Consider the following 21020-nt stretch of genomic DNA (forward strand, 5'->3'; position numbering starts at 1 on the left):
TGGAAGGATTAAAATTCAGTGAATGCCTATAAAATGAAGATAATTTTTGTGTTCATAAAATCTGAAGGAAGAGTCTGTGTTAGTGTTACATGTGGGTTGAGGGGAGTGGGTGAGATGTACAGCTAAAATGGGTTGTTCATGTGTCTCCAACCGACAATGAAATTAACCAACTTTCCTAATCAAACCTTCATATTTCATATCTTATGTAAATAAATAAATAAGCCTTCTTCATATGTTATATTTTGTGTAGCATTTGTCTTTGTTTGTTGTTTACTCCATAATCTTGTTAAATTGAAAGATCATTGTATTTGATTTGGTAGAATAAAACTTAGAATAAAGTTTCTGCAACCTTAGGATTCACCCATGTTATTTGGGATACGCCAAAAGATGAAAGTTTAGTCTTTTATAAAATTTCAGGTTACGTATAGTTTTCTACTTCATCATTTTTTTTAGGTAAATGGCAAGAGGTTTCATTTCAGCTACGTGTACTATCTTCTAAATTGCCGTATCAATCAGCCAACATAAGAATTTTAGTATTTTTTTTCTTCAACAACATATAACTTTTAACAAATTAAAATAAGTCTTAAATTACATTATTTAGATGTGAATTGTGATGGCTAAAATTACATAAAAACATATTTTCAAGAATCCCACAGAATTTCTATTAAAAATGTTGATTTAAAATGTACAAAAGTCATTAAAAAATAATTTTCTTACTATTCTAAAATTAAAAATAATACTATACGAATACAATTTCGAAATATTCTACTGTCCCCGTACTTTCTTAATTATAATTTTTAAAAGCTACAAAATTAAAAAAATTTAAACAAATAAACACAATATCAACACTGATTACTCAGTCAAAAAATAGATTAATTTCTCTTAAGCAAACCACTATATTCATTTCAAGTCCAAACGGACAATGACATATACTTAAAAAGAAAAAATGTCTCCTTCAATTACTTAAGCTGTCCTGTCAAGACACATTTAAGAATGTTTTCTCTGTGCAGCCACATGAGGAAAAAGAGCATAAATATTTTTTTATTTCTTTATGAAAAAAAATTACAATTTCAATCTAATATGTGAACCACAAAATTGTTTGAATATATTAGTGTTACAACTGCTAACGACACAACTCATGCTCCTAACAATCTAAATATGTTTCAAAATTGGTTGAATGAATCAACTATCATGATCTTTTCACAATAGCAGTAGCATAGAAAGGATGGTGACAAAATGCAAAAGAAATCTTCAACTTTGGGTCAAGGGCTCCTGCCCTGCAGACATTCAAGGCAATGCTGTTGCGTTCTGCTACTTGCTCTATTCTGCGCAGCTCAGCCATTGTGTCAGGGTCATTCGCAAAACTACTTTTCACCTCTTTTGCTATCCTCTGAGCTTCCTTGAAGTAATCACATATGGCTAGGGTCTGGAGGATAAACAAATATGTGAAAAAACTGTATCTAAGAGCAAAGACTCCTAATACTTTTTCAGACCAATACTCACAGCGAAGTTAGCATGCATAGTGGACTCTTTGAACGTCGCATATGAGACGTGATCAGGAACGCACGCTTTCTGTAAAAGCTCGAATTGCTGAACAAATATCTGGAAAATGTTTGTACGTGAATTAAGTTGCAAATGGAAAGTTTGATTCATAAAGCACACTACTAACAAACCCTTAGATCGGTTTGATTCACAAACCCTGAACCACGGCAAAGATTAAACAAAAAATAGGACTAATATTAAGGACCAGTCTTAAAACTCAATCAAACAACACTGGTAAAGAAAAGATTTGAAATTTAGTGAGGCTAGATTACATGTCAAAATTGACATTAGTGAATAACTTACGAAAACAATAAACTAATTGAAAAGTAGCCATTATTGTTATCTTATTTATTTATATTAAATATTGATATCTTTGAAAAAAATAAATCAAGCATTACAAGGTTGACAATTTTTAAACGCAAAAAAGCTTAACACTTAGCTTTAAAGTATGTTTGATAAGACCAAATAAGCTAGCTAACTTATAAACTAGATTGACCAAAACAGTGATATTTGATAAGATAGCTTAAAGTAGCTTTAGGAATTTCTAACTTTTTAAATTTTCTTCCATTACTTCCCCCATATTTTAATATATTTTCTTATTGTCTTTAGTCTCTTTTTACCTATATACTTGCTTACATACAATGGAGATTGTAAAAAAAAAAAATCAATTTTACAATAATATAAATTGAACAATAAATATGAAAATAAATTAAAATTAATTAATACTCATTAGATCAACTAGTTTAAATAAAATGATTTGTTCAAATTAAAAGAGCATATACTTCTTTAATTAAAAAATAAATAGAGACATAAAAACGTTTAATAATAATTTAATTGTCTTTTAAAAAAAAACATAAAGATTTTCATAATATATGTTTGTCTATGGCTTAAATGCTTACTTTGTCCCCATGTTAAGAGGTGAATTTCTGTTTAGTATCTGGTTTTAAAAGTGTAGACATTAGGTCCCAAAGTTGTGTCAAAATTGTATGAATTGAGTCCCTTCCGTAGTAACGGAGTTAACTTCCAGCTCACGTGACAAAGGAATCTGCATTTTTTCTTCTCTCTCCTCTACCTTCTCGTAAAATGCCCCCAACTTTTTCTCTCTTTTCTGTATTTTATTAAATATCTTTTTTTTCTCTCTCTCTCTTTGCTCTGTAACATCTACCTCCCAAATAACCATTGCTCCGGCGAGTTCCCTTCGAGTCTCACTCGCCTCACTCGCTTGGATCTCTTCTCCGTCAACTTCACCGGTCAAATCCCTTTCTCCGTCAACAACTTAACCCACCTCACCGGCCTCTTCTTGGAACACAATGGCCCGCAGGAAACGTAGATCTTTGTGGCCCGTCGTTGAAGGCTTGCAACCCATTTTTCTCGGCTCCGACACCGTCTCCCTCCTCCAATTCGACCCCGGCCACGACGCGTAAGAAGTCCAAGAAGCTCTCCATGGGCGCCATTGTCGCAATCGTTGTCGATTCCATTCTCGCCGCGGCGTTGCTGCTGCTACTGTGCCTCCGCGACGGCAGCCAGCGAAACTGTCGAAGCCTATTACGGCAGCACGTGCCATGCTAGTGGAGGTAGGAACGGTGTCGTCGAAGGAGGATATCAGTGAGGGTTTTGCGGAGGCTGAGAGGAACAAGCTGGTATTCTTTGTTTTATTTGAAGATTTCACTTTCAGGATTTTATTTGAATTCTTCTCTTTGGGGGGTTTTGTTTTTAACCAAAAAAAAAGACAATGTCTGATTTTAATTGAAGCCTCAGATTCGGTCGGAACCTGAATCAAGCTTGCCAACTGCAGTGAATGGATCCTGTAGGCCTTACAATATTGCAGACACATCACCAAGATTGATCTCAAAGCCTCTATTAGTTGTTGAAACTTCTAAGGACCTCCATCCACCAAAATACTCAGTTTCTGGTCAAATAAATACTTTGTAATTTTGTAATTTGCTTTTCCTTGTATGGTTTGGTTGTGTTGGATACCTAGTCAAATGGGGCAAAGTGGGGGCAAATAACCTGCACTTTATGTGTTTGTGAATATGCCAATGTATATTTTACTAACATGGAGCCAACATTCATTTGATGGTTTCAACCTTATTCTATGTGATCCTGAAGTATTTTGCAGAAAAGTAGTCTTAAAGGGTGGTCGTGAAGTATTTCAACACAGTTTTATTAGTTTTGTTGTTGTTATTGCCATGAAGTGTGTGTTGGGTGATTAGCTTATGTGCGGGCAGAAGCATGGAGGTGTTTTCTAAGTTGATAATGGAGGTAGGTTTTCAGGAAAAGCATTTAATAAAGATATAAAAAAAAAGAGTTGGGGCATTTCAAGAAAAGGCAGAGGAGAGAGAAGAAAAAATGCAGATTCATTTGCCACGTGAGCTAGAAGTTAACTGAGTTACTGCCCATTTAACGGAAGGGACTCAATTCATACAATTTTGACAACTTTGGAACCTAATGTCTATACTTTTAAAACTGGGTACTAAACCGAAATTCACCTCTTAACATGGGAACGAAGCATTTAAGCCTTTGTCTATAAAAAAGGCATTTGATTTATGATAAAACTTGTGTAGTTGGGTCCTTTCATGTTATTTTACATTGATCAACTTCAGTTAGCTCTAAAACACTTTTATTCCAGTAAGTTATCTTATCTGCTAGGAGCTTATGAGCTAGTAACTTATCAGCTACCCGCTAGTTTTCGCCGAAACACACCCTTAGTTTCACCAAAGACAAGTCATATTTTAATACACTTGAAAATTGAATATGGGAAACAGAAAACCTTACCTCATGTTCTGTGTTGAACGGGCTTTGCAGCGGAACTATTCTGTGCTCATTCCTCAAAGCAGCGAACATCTAGAAAAATAATTTGATTGCTGCAGAATGTAAGTCCACTAAACTGGATCAAATAAGAAAAGAAAAATACTCTACTTAAGTAAATTATCGTATACAAGTAACAAAATACGATCTAGTCCATTTGGAAAAACAGGGTTCTCAGTTTTCACATGCAGATTACTAAATTCTGGGTCCTAAAGATCTGGGAGGAAATTTTCAAGCCACTAATGTCTCTGTCTCGCATCTCCATTCCTAGATGAAATAATGCAAGACATCGCCATTGACAAAATATATACAGAATTACCATGCTTAGCCCTTCAGATAGATATATTTGGCTTTGAAGAAACAAAACAGCAGCAGAGATCTGATAATCCATTTCTCCATCCTTAAAAGAATCCCTTTTTTTCTTTGTCTTTTTCTTAGCTGGTCAACAGGACATAAGTACATATTGAAGTCAGTTATTTTTTTTTTCTGATAACCAAATGCACTAATAGAAAAACTCTTAATCATACTACTGTAAGAGTCACTAAACTGTTGGCAAACTTAAAGCACTGTATTACCTCTTTCCCACATATAAATCACTTTTAATAATAAAAAATCTGGATGAATTACCGTCACATACCAGAGTCACTGCTCATTGACATCCGGAGATGTTTCTTCTCCGCAAGCTTTATCAACACAACATAAGTATACCAGTATACCATGCAATAATCATGAACAGAGTAGAGTTCCAGTTCAAATCCCAAATTCAGAAACCGAAAAGCTATCCAATAAGTTTGCTCTTCTACCCATGCGAGAATGTGTTGGTATATTTTGAAACATACTTTCTGTTAGAACAGAGCAATATTAAAAATTAACAGATGAATTGTAGCTATTGAAAACAGCTAATAGAAACTCAATCAATAAAGTCCCATTAAGAAGTATGTGCGCTGCAACGCCACAATAATATTCACATCCATGCAAGTAAATGGTAAACCAACAAGCAACAGACCTTATTGTTTGAAGTTTTTGAGGCTTCTTCAAACTCTCCTTTAAAAGCCATCTCCAGCTTCAAAGTAATGCAAGATTAAATCAAGATTAGCTTAAAATGAACTTCCAGCAGTCATAAAATATAAATATTTGCATTAACCATAGAAGCTGAATCCTACACCACATGCGGGGATATCTTAGAGCATTTAATCACTTACCCTATACCAACTTTCAATGTTATTCTTTTGCATTTTCAACTTCTTTGGAGATTTTTATGAGGGCATCATAAAATATAAATATTTGCATTAACCATAGAATCTGAATCATACACCAAATGCCGGGATATCTTAGAGCCTTTAATCTCTTCCCCTGCACCAAATTTATATTATATTCGTTTTCATTATCTACTTTAATTAAAGTTTTTTAGAGGATGGGGGTGTCATAAAATATATGTATTTACATCAACAATATAAGTTGAATCCTACACCGAATGCTGGGATATCTTCAACATTTATTTAGTATCTTCCCCTGTACCAAATTTCTATTGTATTATTTTTGCATTTTGTACTTCTCTGGTGTTTTTCAGAGGATGGGGTGTCATAAAATATAATAAGTAATTACATAAACCATAGAAGTTGAATCCCATACCAACTACTGGGATATCTTGACCATTTAATTTCCTCCCCCACACCAAATTTGAATTGTATTCCTTTTGCATTTTATACATTCTTTTATAGGAGGATGGGGGTATTTTTGCTGTCAAATAAGAAAAACGACTACTATTATCTTAAAAAATTAAAAAATTCCGATCCCCCAAAAAAAATGTTTCAGAGTAACATAATGGCAGTTAAAAGAAAAATCTCAAAATTGTATGTCAGTCGCTTGTACCAGAGAAGAATTATGAAGCACCAAGGAAAATCTTCGTAAGATTTAACTCAAATTCTTAATGAAAATAGAGCATGTTAATGGAAACTGAATGCAGCAAAATTTGGAGTGCGACTTCTTGTATTTTCCTTTTTGTACCCTATTCATTTCAGTTTCTTGTAATAAGTACATGGTACACTAGAAAGAAGAAAATTCAACTCCTAAAATTTAGAGGCATAATATACATATTCAAGCAGATTTTTCAGCATAGTAAAGAGAAAGGGTAAGGTTAGTTAGTTCTATACTCTGAAAAACAAGCAAAGGACAAACCTGTACATAGGTGACGCGCCAGTCTTGTAACATTTTCCCTAGCTTGCGCCTTTGCCATGCAGCATTTGTACAAAGAATTTTGAGTAAATTTATCACCAACTGCATGCATAAAATTTGTAGAGATTATACAATGTCTAATTCAACAAATGATGTGTCGTGCGACCATTTCTTTGGAGGAAAAGAATTTATACAGGAATAATACTGTCCTAGAGTAAAATAATCTAGGTTGATTATAAAAACTAACAAAATTAAACAGAAGGCAGCAATTGAACCTTTTTAACTCCAAGTAAAAAGATGATGATCATCATCAAAAGTATTCATGTCTATACGAGTTCAACAAATACAAAAGAGTAAAAGGTGTTATGTTATGTTAGATCATTAATAGTATGCCATATCAACGGCCTTAATTGAATTACCTGTCCTAGTTGCACCATAAATTCATTTTTCTGAATGTCATGCATCTCTGCAACTTCAGGTAATCCAGCAGCTCTAGTGATCATAGAAAAAATAGGATCTCGACCATAGAGTTTCCCGTCCTGGACCAGCAGAAGCTGATAACAAGTTTTAATGGTGAGGTTGGAGAACAAAGAACAAACAATAGTAACTAAAATTCTACAACCATGCTATCTCGCATGCCTTTACAGGTAAGGATGGAGTGACACAATGAACCAATAGCACAAAGACATGCATCAGCATTCCAATAAGAAGCACGAAGATGTCATAAGCACTACTTTGTACGTCTCAACCATCCCATAACAGGTTCTTCCAAAAGTATAAGTGTTACAACAAATCAGGTTTTGTGCTTCGCCCTGGATAACAGCTCCTTAAATATTTTGACAATAGATGTGAGCTTTATAGTGATATAACTCCCTAATATTCAGTTCAACACGGTAAAAACTGAGATAAAATATTATAATACTCATTAACAGTGTCATATCATCAGGCTAAAATTACTACACGTTTATCAGCCAACTCCATCACATATAAACAAAGGGAAACCCTAAGCTACAAAGCTTCCACTATATTCAAGGTTCAGAGAAAGATCAGACCAACATGGTCTATAGCAGGCAGCCTTCCAAGAGTCTGATTCCTCAACACAAAAGGTAGAAAACAAATTTACATTTTCAATAAGGTGCTAGGAAAAAGTTCTAATGTTCATATAAGACAATATATATTGCTCTTCCTGGTTGACTCCTAAGAGGAAGCATGTGAAAAGGAAAAATTCTGATTGAAAAATATTTAATTTAACTACATGCATAGAAGATTCATTGAAGTATCCATAACAAGACAATAAAATCCTCATCAAATCAAGGAGAATCAAGGAACATTTGCATATCCACCTGAAGATGGGCTCTAGCAACCAAATCAGGCTTAGATTTCTGGAATTTAACCACAAAAAGTAAAGCAGCTTCCAATGATGGGACCAATGTGTAGGAACATATAGCATCTAGGTCTTGAAGGAGTTTCATGAAATATTCAAGGGCCTGGAAAAGATAAACTGGAAATATAAACAATTGAATTAAGTTTCATATATTAAAAGCAGCCGTGTAAACACTTGCCTTTTCCCAACAAAGAATTTTGATTGACCTTGGTGGTGTTGGGGCAGATAATCTACTGTTTAAACTAGCATCAAAGCCAATTGGTTGACAACCTGATGCAGTTGTATTCTCTAAGTTTTGCTTAGACATTCCATGAGCATTAACTCTAAGAAAATCTGAAGATTTTTTTATGTAGTCAATCTCTGAAATGCATGATGCTATGTGTTTCCTTGCCAGCTCCAAACCTCGTCCTTGGGGTCGTTTCATAGACATCAAAAGATGGTAAAAATGCTGAAAGAAAATCATGTCATAAAATTTCAGTCAAAGAGAATGTGTTTGATTGATAAGAAAGAGTTGAAATTGAAATGTCAGCTAAGTTATCACAAGATGGAAGCAGAAATGCACTAGATAAACAACAAATAAAAGTATCATCAAGGAAAGCCACTAGGATTAGGGTAGTTGCAAGGAGGCTTGCGTGGTTTAAAGGTCATACATTTGAACCTCCAAGTAACCACTGTGACCAGAACAGTGATATGTATGGAATACAAAAGGTTCCAAGCATAGAGGATATGGGCATAAGGAGTAGGGACATCATTAACTTCTTTTATATACTAAAACTATGCTAATCAGGGGAAGTTCAAAAAAAGGGGTGCATGATAATTTTACAGTACCTATCATCTTATCTTCAACATGTGTAAATTGATTAAATATATAACAAAAAGTGCTTATTTACTAATCGACACAACAACGTATGTCAATCTAATAAATTGTGTACAGCTGTAATTCTGCATTATTTGCATAACTTAGAAGAGAATAAACATAGGATAAAACCTTACGAAAACGTAATCGACACAACAGCGCTTTGCAGTAGCCTTCTTCCAGATCAGGATTATTTTGAAGTTGCTCAATATCTGCAACCAAATAGATCAACTAAATTAAAAGGTATAAGTATATGTTGTACTCCTTTCTTTGATTGGGGGAAAAGTCAGAATGACTGGTTTTGGCATTATGAAACTTAGAGACTGTACTAGCATTTTGGACATTATGAGCAATAAATGGGAACCATAATTTCCTGTGTCATCGAACTCCAAACTTAGATATATCTTTGTTCACTGATTTCACCATTGAACACATAGCAAAACAATTTTCAAAGAGAAATATCAAAAAAATGATCAAACATTTCAATCGGCACTCATATCTCCATCACACTACATAGAATTCAAGGATGGCTGGCATAAAGCAAAGAGGTACATACAACGTTTTAAAAATAAGAATAGTGACAATCTTCAAGGGCTATTAATTTTGAGATTCAGGTTTTTCCTCTACAACATCAGTACTAATTGGCACCCTCAATCCCTTCGGCAAAACTACCAGAAACTTACAAAAAATTTATGAGACCTCACCAACAAAACAAAATATAACCTTTTAAGTTTCAAAAACACTTACCTTCTCTTTTTTTCTTTGAAAATATATTGTTATACTATATGTCAAATATATTATTATACTGTAAATCAAATATAATATTATAATATATGAAGGAGCATAGCATAAGATATGCTAGGGGGTTACAGTAAGAAGGTTAGAAACATAACCTCTGAACACACCAGTAACAGTACATCTGAAAACAAGCAATTACCTTCTGATACTCTTCTCTTTGATGATGAAGCCTTACAAGAACGCAATTGGCGAGATATCGTTTCTTCGACAGCATTTAGCAATGATAAACACTTTTCATCTCCATCTCCACTCAAGGGTAGGCCATATGCCATGGTAAATAGATCCTCTTCCTGAAATGAATAAATATGACAAATTTTAATAGAAAAATATGCTCTGCAAGAATAAACCTTAAAAATAGAAGGACAAATAATTTATGGTCGTATGCTCATAGAAATGTAAAGCTTAAAAAAGTACATATAGGATATATGTAAAGCGTGTGCTACAGAAACAAACAATTATGACGATGTGTTCAAGTGACATAATCATCACAAAGTTTAATCTATAAAGGGTGATCCACTCAAATAAATAAATATTGAACATAGAGAATTGTAAATCCTAACATTCTATCCCCTGCTTTTCATCCTAAAGTAATTTAATGAGTGCCAACTAGACGAGACATATAATCACAATCTTCCAAAAGAAGAAGAAAAAAACTTTATTTATTTGACCAACAGAGAAATTAAGAATTTTAAATAGATAACGGAGTTGAAAATAAGTGTTGTTGGAATACTTTACTTCATGTGTTCGAGCTTCAGAGACGACTGAAAGGATTGCTTTGCAGGTTGCACTGATGACTTTACAGTAAGAGTGCAGCAGGGCATGCGGCAATGTCCTCTCAGGTCGTAGGAGATAGAGGCAAGAATAGACAGTTTGTGCCAAGGAATGACCCTTGTGCCATGTCGCCTGCAATTTCAAATGACAACTAACATAAAAGAAGGAAAATGCATACTGAAGAATTGTGTAGAACAGACAAAGATATTGAACACAAACAGATGTTACAGCAGTTCAAAGAGATTCTAATATACTATTACTAAAATTTATGCATTTGGGAAAAATGTCGTACAATTATTGTAGAGGGGCCAAAGCAAGTTTAAGAAACAAACAACATTTGGATGTAGGCAGAATTAAATAGGAAAATCAATTACAGTACATAAATAAATAAAGACTACAAAGCGCCTAATCAAGGTTGTACATTGTCAACCTCACGAAAAAATTAACATGCATATGTTGATGTTTCTGTATGTATTTTGACTTTTGAGAAAGACATTTTCTGCTATTTGGAAAATAATTCTACAAAAGAAAATTATGATTCCACCATACAACCAACCATATCTAAAGCAGTGGCAACTGGCAACATGGTATGGATACCTCACAAGCTAGTAGATGATCTATGATGTCAATCACGCATTGAACGTCGGTAGTTTTATCAGCACTAACAGGAACAGGAGCAACGCCATTCTCAATGGCTTCATCGAGAGAATAGTATGTACAAGCAATACCAGAATCCATCTTCGGGTCCATTATCTGAAAAAATTCAATAAATAAGCAATCTGTACAAGCCAATGATACACAATACAGAAAACAGCTCCTCTGCACAACAAACCTCCAGACATTTCTCACGCAGCAATAAATAACCAAGGGAATCTCGAAACCCTATATCAAAACTAATTATGCATAAGAAAATTAAATATGATTCTGTTTCTCGAAAAAATGCAGCTTAAACCAAACAAAAAAAGAAAACCTCCAATGCGGACATGGCAGCAAAAAGATTGAAGTTGTCTCCATGAATAAGCTCTCCCTCTTGAAGATCTGCCAATGGAACAAGGAAAGTTAGTTCAAAAACCACTTTGCCAAACACACCATAGTACAGCAATCGGTGCTGTTAATTTAATTTGCTAAGCGAACAAAACAAGTTTCACACTAGCATTTACTGTAATGAATTTAAATTAGAGAGAGTGGTTATGTAAGAGGCGATGAGGTTTTAGGGAAAAAAGAAGAGGGAGGGAGGAGCATGTTGAGAAATTGAGTTCGAAAAGTGACCTTGGCACGCGGCGTGGAGGAGAGGGGACACATCGGCCCAAACGGAGTTGTCGCCGGAGGGAATGGAGGCGCGTGGAGGAATAGAGGGTGGTTCAGACGCGCGATCCTCGGCCATGTGTTCTTAAACCTGGGCTTGAAGGAGTTGTTGAGATTGTGAAAGGAGTGAGAAGTGTTTTGGTTTGTGGAAAACTGAAAGAACACTTTTTTTCTCTGAGCGTGGCGTGAAGTGGAGAAGTTTGTTTGGTTGAGTTTTGGAAAAGCTATACACGAGTGAAGGGTGAAGGGGTGAGGGAGGGTTTAGTTTAGGGTATGGGATCAAAAATGGATCCAATCAATCAAGGTCTTTGCATTTTCTTCGCCTCCTTCCTATTCTCTTTTTTATTTTTTTATTTTTTTTTCATGGGCTCATTTTCATTTGATAAAAATCATCTACTCACTCAAAAAATCATATTTAACTTTGCTGAAAATATGCTTAAATACGTGTAGTTTGAAAATGCACAGAACTCTATCTATTTTAAAGTTAAATGTGTGTGTGTGTATATATATATATATATATATATATATATATATATATATATATATATATATATATATATATATATATATATATATATATATATATATATATATATATATGTGGGTTTGTTAATTTATATAAACTTTTAAAATATGCGTTCATACATTTTAACAATGTGTATCGGGTTTTAGTACACAAAAATATCTTTATATATTATAGATTCTAAGTTTAAGATTAAGGGTGTTTGAATAATTTTCATTCTCAAAACTAAAAAAAACAAGAAACTCTCAAACATTTATTCACATTTTTCATTCCTCTGCACCATTTTTCATTCTTCTCTCTCAATCCAACATTTTCTCTATCATCTGTAGCCCAAACTGAAAAGATTAAAAACACTTGCTTAACCTTAATTCACATTCCTCACTTATCTAATTTGTTTCTCTCTCATCTCCATACTCTTTCTTGCACAGTAATCCGTGACACCACAATTTGTTGCTCTTGTTCTGTTCGTTTATTTGTTTTTCACTTTAATAACAAAATAACTAATAATGTTGATGTTGATTTTTGATTTGAGGGTTGTGTTATATCTTTTTCATCGTTATTAAATTTCGTTTTTAAATTTTAGAATTAGTAGTTTATCTTTGGAGATATTTTATATTTTGACTCTTAAGTTATCCGAAAAAGAAAAGAAAATCGTAAGTTATTGTCCAGAAAATAAATTTCTCAAGTAAACTCTTCAAAATATAATTTTTTCATGGGCTAATTTTCATCTCCTAAAAATAAGAAACCCCAAACTAAAAAAAATAAGAAACCCCAAACTCTTACGACATTCCTCATTCATTTCAACCTTTTATCTTTCTTCTCTCTCACTTCAACCTTTTCTCTGTCATTCCTATTATAGCCTTAACTAAAAAAAAAATCATAAACACTCACCTAACCTTAATCCACATTCCTCACTTATCTAATTTGTTTCTTTTTCATCTTCATACTCTCTCTCACCCACACACACACAATCATCCGCGACACCAAGCTCTGTTCGTTCATTTGTTTTTTACTTTAATAACAAAATAATAATTAATGATGTTGATGTTAGAAAAAAAAAATCGTTAAGGGGTAAGTTATTGTTGTCCAAAAAATGAATTTATGAAGTCAACTCTTAAAAATCATTCTAAAAACATATTTTTCGCTGAAAACAATATTTCGAAACATACTTTTCACATGTAAGTTTATTTTAAACCGTTCACATCTCGAACTTGTTTGGACAATACAAACACGATATTGTGTAAAAGTGAAATTAAGAAAAACAAAATGCATTAAATTTCAAATTGGATTTTAATGGTAATAAATTTGTTACCCTCATAGTTTAACTTCTACTCCTTTTATTCTATGATTTAATCAAAATTGGTATTAAGAAACTAAATGACTGTAGAGAGAAACACGTTAGGTGGGTGTTTTTTATTTTTCCAGTTGGGCTAGTGTAGGGACAAAAGAGATAATGTTGGAGTGAGAAAGATCAAAGAGAAAGGGTTGAAAGGAATGATGAATGTAAGAGTTTGAGAGTTTGGGGTTTCTTGTTTTATTTAAAAATAAAAATTATTCAAATATCCTTAATCTTAAAACTTAGAATCCATAATATATGAGGGTATTTTTATCTACAAAATCTTGGTACACATTGTTAAAATATACCAACTGAAAAAAAAAATGTAAATTAAGAAACTCCTTTAAAATATATCAAATTTTAGTTGACAAAAATTATTTTCAAAACACTCAAATTCATAATTTGGTTTTTAATATATTTCTGAATGTATTTCTGAATGCATTTAAAATGAATATCTCAGATTGAGGGTTTTGATATATTAAATTTGTTTGATTTGGATGGTTTGGAATTTCTATCCAAAAACCCACACCAGCTTCTTCTACCCTATGCTTCTTCTCCCCAACACGCCACAAAGAAAGACAAAGGTCAAGGTTCATTAGTTCAATAGCACGCAAATGGTAGTTTTCTTTTTTGGATTTATGCTACTTTAGTAAGAAAAAGAAGGGATTAATTGATTTTATGATACTTTCTTTAAGCTCTTCGCTTAGCCACATCGGCTGGCCATATCCTTCATGGACATAGGAGTTCACACGAATAATGGTAGCGGAATTTCACATTCAATTTGATTTTCGATACTAAAAACTCTAAATAGTAGTTTATGCCTCTTCAAATAAGCATTGTAATATTATTATTTTTTTAAATTCTAAAATTGTCATCTGCAATTTAAAAAATTATACATTTTATTTTTTGTGTTTTATCAAATTTTAAAATTTGATAAAAGATTTTTTTATTGAATTTTGAAATTGGAGAAAGTCTTTAAATTTTTTTATCAAATTTTAAAGTATGATAAAAAGTAAAAATTCTTTTGTTGAATTTTGAAATATTAATAAAAAAATTTGTGCAGGATTGGAAATGATGGTGAAACAGCCCCTAGGAAAATGGAGAAACCGAAGGAAAAAAAATGGATAGGAGCTACTGACGAAGAAGAAAGAACCGCACATCACAAATTAGGGATTTTAATATATTTTTAATGAAGGATAACGTCAGAATTTTATAATTTAGGGGGTGTAGGAAGAAAATTTTGGGTGCAGGAAGAAGCGGTCGCGCTCTAAATGCTTTCACTACATTAATCCCGACAATATTTCCATGCATGAGTCAGTAGAAACACTCATATCTTGGTAAATGTAACGATGTTTTCATAAATAAATAAATGTGTTAGGAATTCAAGGTTTAGATCCAGTATTAAGTATATATGAAAAAGTAAAAAAACTTTATAAATACTATAAATACAGTATCCTAAGATTTTGTGTTAAAATTAGTGTTAATTATAAATTACAACCATATTTCATCAGTAATGTGTATTGCCATAATCATTCTTCGAAACATTCATGAAAATGTGCCAACTTGCTTTTCACATCAGATCATAATGCTCCAATTATTATAGAGAGATTAAACATGTAATCCACATGTTATTTTATTATCTCAATAATAAAAAAAAATATAGATTTCTATTTTTACAACGGAAAAAAAAGTAAATTAATAAATTATAATGTTTGTCAACCCATCTGGCTAATTTAGAGGAAATATTTAAGTCATACTTTGATTAGAAAAACTATTTTTTTGGGCACTAGTTTTATGACGATTTTCTTATATTAAGTTTTCTTCAAAAACAGTTTGTTTCCACTAATTTTATGAAAAAAAATTATATCCTGATTTTTTTTTCTTTCCAAGTTTTATGAAGTATAGTTTATAGTAAAAATTACAATTATTTTAATTAATAAAAATATTTGCTAATAGTTTCATAGGGGTATACGTTTTGATTCACTTTGTACATTTTTAAGGCCACTAACCATTTTTTTAAATATACCTTTTTATGATTTTTATGCTATATTTTTATACACTTTTATACTATTATAACCAATTTTTAAAAAAATGCACTTGATCTGATTCTCAAATAATTATTGCAAAAAAGTAAACAAGTTTTATAATTTATACTAAAAATTCATCACTTAAAAAACCAACCATAATACATGTATGAAAAAACAATTTGTATTTGTGAATTTTTAAATTATTATTTATACTCTAAGAGAGTAACACACCTAACATGAATGGGAAAAATATACATAAATAAATACATTAATGAAAAGAGGTGGAAGGAATGAAAGATTCACATATAAAATTAAATAATGATTACAAAAGAGAACAAAAAATAATATTTTTTAGATTACAATAAAATAATATATTATTAACATTAAAAGTTTATCATAAACATTTTTAACTCATAATTATTATTGTTATTACCCATTACTATTGTAAAAGACTATTTATTATTTTCATCATGAGAAGATAATGATGATAATAAGAATAATTAACCTAAATTTTTAATCAGTAAGAATAATAAACCCAATAATAATAACAATAACAATGATTATAGAAAAAAAATAATAATCTTAACATAAAAATGATATCAAAATTGAAGTTTTATAATATATATGTAATAAATAAATATACGTTGAGTGAGAAAACAAATGACAAAAACTTACAAATTTATACTTTTTTAAAGTTTTTATGTTGAAATATACCTAGTTTCCTCCCATCAAATTACTGAATAAATTATCATTTCAAGTGAATTGTTTAATTTCACAATTCAACTTATCCGCAAGATTGATGGTAGTCGTTCTTACGTATACGTATATAACACTGTAACATCAGGACAAGAGATACTTCTAGAAAAGAAACCCAAAACAATATGATAAGAATCGCAACAGTTTAAGGATTACAAAGACAACATGATAAAAAGTTTGATGTTTTGTCTATGTTAAATTTACTCCAAGATCTATCTACTCTATGGTTTACACAATGCACATTTTATTAATCTTTATAAAGTGGTGAAGTGTCAAATATCAATGGGGTATAGTCTGATGTTTAGTCGCCTGAGCCATATTGAATGAAGAATCATATGAAACACATCAAACGACTTAGCCGGTCGATTCAGCACAAAATGTCTCTGAACTTTCATCACTCTATTCTGTAATTTCAAGTACTTAGTACGAGGAACACTTTTCAGTATTGTCTTGATTTCAGTTATCCTTTTCGATGGAATATGCAACGAAAACTTACTCCAATCAAGAACATCACTAAACGGAAGTTGATAGTAATCTGAAACAATTACAGGAACACATCCTGCATTGATAGACTCCACAATTCGAGGACTCGCCACTTCATATCCACTAGGGCACAGGCAAAACCTGCTCTGTCCCATTAAACCATGATAATCGATGCCTTCAGGAAGATACTCATGCACTTGAACCTCTTCATCTTTGTCTTTCCAATGTTCAAGTAATATCTCTCTAATCCTACCATGAGCCCCTCCAGCGAAGAAAGCAAGTACAGAACGATTACTAGGATCATGACCAGGAATCGGCGAACTCAACTTATAACCTTGTAAGTTCATTTCAGGCATCGACACATCTTTCTCCGGCTTGAATCCTTCAGAAGTGTTGGCATTGCATAACACTCTTATCAAGTTCTTGAAAAGCTCTTGCCCAGATTTCTCTCGTGAAATATCCGGAGCCTGCAACCAACAAAAACACATGTAACCCTTGCATCTAACATCATTAATCTAAACAAACCGATTAAACTTACAATCTAATTGTTTATGTCGTGTAAATTGTTACCCAGTCATGACAAGAAGCTAAGAAATGATCTGCACCAGTGCTTCTGTTCCAGTATGGGTACCTGGTGGCTATGATGTTGGCGTAATCAATGGTGACCCGCATCAGTTCGTCTCGAGAGTACGTGGTGAGAGGGTTGTACAAATACCTTACGATTTGGGCCACACTTATGGGTAGCATGAACACGTGGGCTTCGTCTGGATGGCGGGCCGAGAATGGGCCCGTTATGTTGTCCATTTCAGCTATTACGTGTCCCTCGATGCCGTAAATCGAACTCATGGGCCCCATATGGACCAAGGGTGTCTCGCCTTCTCTGTAGGTCCACACTTTGAATCTCTTCAACATCTCTATATGACTTCTGCACCAAAATAAGGAACGATAAAACGGGACAATTTTGACTTGTTATTCAGTTTGAAAGGACAAACAGCGCGTGATGAAAACATGAATGAAGTGTGTTTTGGGTTACGAAATTGAATCAGAGAATCTTTTTAAGTCAATATTCTTATGAGTTGAAATTCTTTATTTTGTTTTCTCTCTACAGTACATTATTTTCTCAGAAAGGGTAACTTTTTTAATTTGTTTATCTTTACAATCGTAGATATTGTTACTCAATGAAACGATTCCATCAGTGTAAATAGACTAAAAAATAAGGAAGTAAAGTTGAAGATATTTCGTTACTTCCTTATTTTCCTAATCAAATTCTCTAATTAGCGGATGGGAAGATCTGTCTCTTATTCATTATTATATTTTCTTTTACTAAGTTACCATATGCTTAGTTAGATACCATGAAAGACAAAACAACCTCATAAAAAGACAAATACTGTGTTATATATAACTTTTTTGGCAATATAAAACTAAATCACTAAATTAACATAAATGTAATATATCAATTTAAACCTATGATTACATTTGGTTGTCGGTAAGTTGATTATCAGTTATAATGCTTATCTTATGCGCTATTGTTTACTGTTAAGAAAACGTTTATTCTTGATAACCGTATGAAAAACATTGACAACCAATAAGTAACCGATGGACAACTTGTATAAAGTTTTAGTAGATCTGTCATCAATTTAAAAAAAAATTATTAAAGAAAACCCGTATCTCGTGTATATATATAATATAACTTCCATTTAGCTTCTACTTAAACGTAAAAAAAAAATTTAATCTTCAAAAAGTAAAAGAAAACGCTAATTAATTTAATTAAACCGTGAAAGTTACTTACTGATGAAAAGCATAAGCATTTCTGTAAATGTTTCCTCTGGGAACAAAAATCTCTTCTTTTTCTGAGGTGAAGTTTCTCCTTTGTATCGCTCTGCGGATAGCTGCTCTTGCTTCAGCCAAGTCTTCTTCAATTCTCGTTAAACTGTTGTTACTCAAATTCCTTTTCTTCTACATATATATTAAACACGATCAGCTCAGTAATAACAAAAAGGGCACCAAAATTAAAGAAAAAAAAAATATTCACACCATGTGAAAATAAAAAAAAACATAAATTTTCCATCATGAGAAGAAAAAGAAGAAGAAAAACACACTTTAATGAGAAGGGGTGTTGCTTTGACAATGGTAACGTTCACATCTTGCGAAGGCGTGAATGAAAGAGTACTATGTTGTTCCTTTGCGGAGTCGAGAATTTTGAGATGGTCCTCGGAAGGTAAGACGTTGATGGCGGGTAAAAGCAGAGCTACGTGGTTTCGCTGATGTGCAAAGAAGGCGAGGAGGATAAGAGTGACGAACAACGTTACGGAGAAGACAAGGCATGAATTGAACGTTGGCATGGTGGTTGTCGTGTCAGTTTCTGGATTTGGTGATTTTTTCTATCTCACTCTTGCTTATATGATCGATCGGTGATTACGCTATGAGCGTTATTTGGTACTGAAAAGAGATGGGAGGAGAGACACAGCATGAGGAGAGTGATGTGGAAGAAAAAAAGTTGACCTACTATTAGAGACAACACACACACTTACTTCTTGTGGTTTGGTTCACAAAAGTTGGTCAAGTTTAATGGAACATTTTCTGAATGAAATCCATGGATGTATATTTTTTTATCTTTTGGTATATTTTAGGTGTATTTTACAAAACGTTGGCTAAGGAATCACCACCGTATGATATTTGATTTAATATTATTCTAGGATATGCATTATTACTCGTAAAAATACGTTGATTGTGGAAAAAGAAAAACATGTGAGTGGTAGTAAAAGGAAAGGAATAAAACAGTTGTCAACATTAATTGTTCTAACCCATGATTCGGTTTCGTTGCGGTGTGATAATCGTTTAATACCCTTTTTCAATTTGTGTTTTTGCGTTTTGTTTTTTAAAATTTGAAGTTATTCGTTTTTACTTATCTAGATCTGCTTTTTCTTGAACGTAATTTAGCTCTACATTACTTTTTGACGAAAAAAAAATCAGTAAAAATGAATAGATAATTGTTATTCATAAAAAAATAAAAAATTCAAATGAATGCAAACATATAGGTTGATCGATTTCTCAAAATGAGAAATCAATAAAAGAGACTGCATTTGATATCATACAAAAAAGGTTAAAAACACTTGACAAAAAGCTACATGAGAAGAAAAAGAATCAAATATGTTTCAAAACTTTCATGTTACACATAATAAATTGAAACCATTAATGTAATACAAGAATAAATGCATCATTTATAAGTTAGGATCGGTAAAGATCATATTTCACACACACTATATACTTATGTAACATATACGACAAACTGATGAATTACCTCTAATTCTCCATTTATTTCTCAATTATGTTAAGAATATTCCATTTATATTAGTATTCTCTACCACCGTACAATTGCTCTTATTCGCACTTCTGCTCAGTTCTTCAATATAAGTTATTTTTATCGTTTTTATCAGCTATTTTTGTACTATTTACAATTATGCAAGTTATTTAGAACAATTTATCATTCCGCAACTTACTTTTTATTACAGTTTATATTCATGCATATAATTCGCTTTTGTTTTCTTACATTTCTTTAAAGTTTCATACATTATTGTAATTACTATTTTTTTTAAAATTAAGTCATTTTTACTTAATGTTTATGTTAGGACAAAACCCTTAGTTTTCTTTATTAATTAATATTTGTTGTTTTCTAAATTATAAAGGTTTTATTATAAAAATTACAAAAACAAACTCAAAAATGTTACTTAAATATGTTGTAATCAAGACAACGAAATTTTAATAATCATGAATATTAGTTTTGATTTTATAATAATGAATTAAATACCAAATCTGATTATTTTTTATAAAACTTTAAAAAATATTGAATAAAAATATATATCTAAATTAAAAATTATAGAGTATTAGTAATTTAAGTAAAAAATCAAGAGTAAGATTTATTTAACATATTTTAATTTGTATTTTCACATAAAACAATAACGCATATGATCAAAGTAAAGGTCAGTAAGTAGCTTCAAACCACAACCTCTTCAAAATCTTAAATCTGGATTTTGTGCTATGGATTGAGCTTTAGGTAGGAGGATTTTCATAATTGGAAAATGCTATTACATCGATTCTAAACACAAACCATGATTTTTTTTACTTTGTTTAGGATTGATTTAAAAATTATGATTTTATATTTGAGGCAATATGGTTTTTAAAACTTATAAAATGATTTTATATTAATGACACCATTGAAACAATAAAATAAAACTACTTAAAAATTATTTCAAAAT

The 21020-nt window shown here is 32.0% G+C and overlaps 2 protein-coding genes across 4 annotated transcripts; both read right to left on the minus strand.

Moving 5' to 3' along the window:
* Positions 1-1015: 1015 nt before the first annotated feature.
* On the minus strand, positions 1016-11927 carry MAK10 (MAK10 homolog). Its single transcript, XM_047312984.2, has 16 exons — positions 11604-11927; positions 11305-11372; positions 10932-11087; positions 10299-10466; positions 9703-9853; positions 8898-8977; positions 8088-8357; positions 7869-8012; positions 6945-7079; positions 6529-6627; positions 5357-5413; positions 4988-5192; positions 4670-4788; positions 4318-4386; positions 1504-1602; positions 1016-1426 (listed from the first exon to the last, which is right to left on the minus strand). Exons 1-16 carry the CDS (start codon positions 11716-11718, stop codon positions 1190-1192), a joined length of 2172 nt encoding a protein of 723 aa, XP_047168940.2. The 5' UTR covers positions 11719-11927; the 3' UTR covers positions 1016-1189.
* Positions 11928-16381: 4454 nt separating this feature from the next.
* On the minus strand, positions 16382-19345 carry LOC124837586 (putative glycosyltransferase At5g20260). 3 transcript variants are annotated; one of them, XM_047312998.2, is made up of 4 exons: positions 18864-19345; positions 18554-18720; positions 17335-17686; positions 16382-17231 (listed from the first exon to the last, which is right to left on the minus strand). In XM_047312998.2, exons 1-4 carry the CDS (start codon positions 19104-19106, stop codon positions 16554-16556), a joined length of 1440 nt encoding a protein of 479 aa, XP_047168954.1. In that variant the 5' UTR covers positions 19107-19345; the 3' UTR covers positions 16382-16553. The 3 variants fall into 3 exon arrangements, with proteins under 3 accessions (XP_047168954.1, XP_087971660.1, XP_047168953.1); XM_088115534.1 differs by having other exon boundaries at positions 17335-17689; positions 18554-18717; positions 18864-19344; XM_047312997.2 differs by having other exon boundaries at positions 17335-17689; positions 18864-19342.
* Positions 19346-21020: the final 1675 nt, after the last annotated feature.

Source organism: Vigna umbellata, chromosome 1 (assembly GCF_029865625.1).
Source record: "Vigna umbellata cultivar VRB3 chromosome 1, Vumbellata_1.0, whole genome shotgun sequence".
In the NCBI taxonomy this organism is placed as follows: domain Eukaryota; kingdom Viridiplantae; phylum Streptophyta; class Magnoliopsida; order Fabales; family Fabaceae; genus Vigna; species Vigna umbellata.

Coding starts and splice junctions, on each gene's coding strand:
- LOC124837586 (XM_047312997.2), bottom strand. CDS start 19,106: ATGCCAACGTTCAATTCATGCCTTGTCTTCTCCGTAACGTTGTTCGTC. Junction 17,690..18,553: donor AATGCTTATGCTTTTCATCA/GTAAGTAACTTT, acceptor ATTTTGGTGCAG/AAGTCATATAGAGATGTTGA. Junction 17,232..17,334: donor TAGCTTCTTGTCATGACTGG/GTAACAATTTAC, acceptor TGTTGGTTGCAG/GCTCCGGATATTTCACGAGA.
- MAK10 (XM_047312984.2), bottom strand. CDS start 11,718: ATGGCCGAGGATCGCGCGTCTGAACCACCCTCTATTCCTCCACGCGCC. Junction 11,088..11,304: donor CTGCCATGTCCGCATTGGAG/GTTTTCTTTTTT, acceptor GAATTTTTTCAG/ATAATGGACCCGAAGATGGA. Junction 8,358..8,897: donor GTCGATTACGTTTTCGTAAG/GTTTTATCCTAT, acceptor ATTTTCTTTCAG/CATTTTTACCATCTTTTGAT.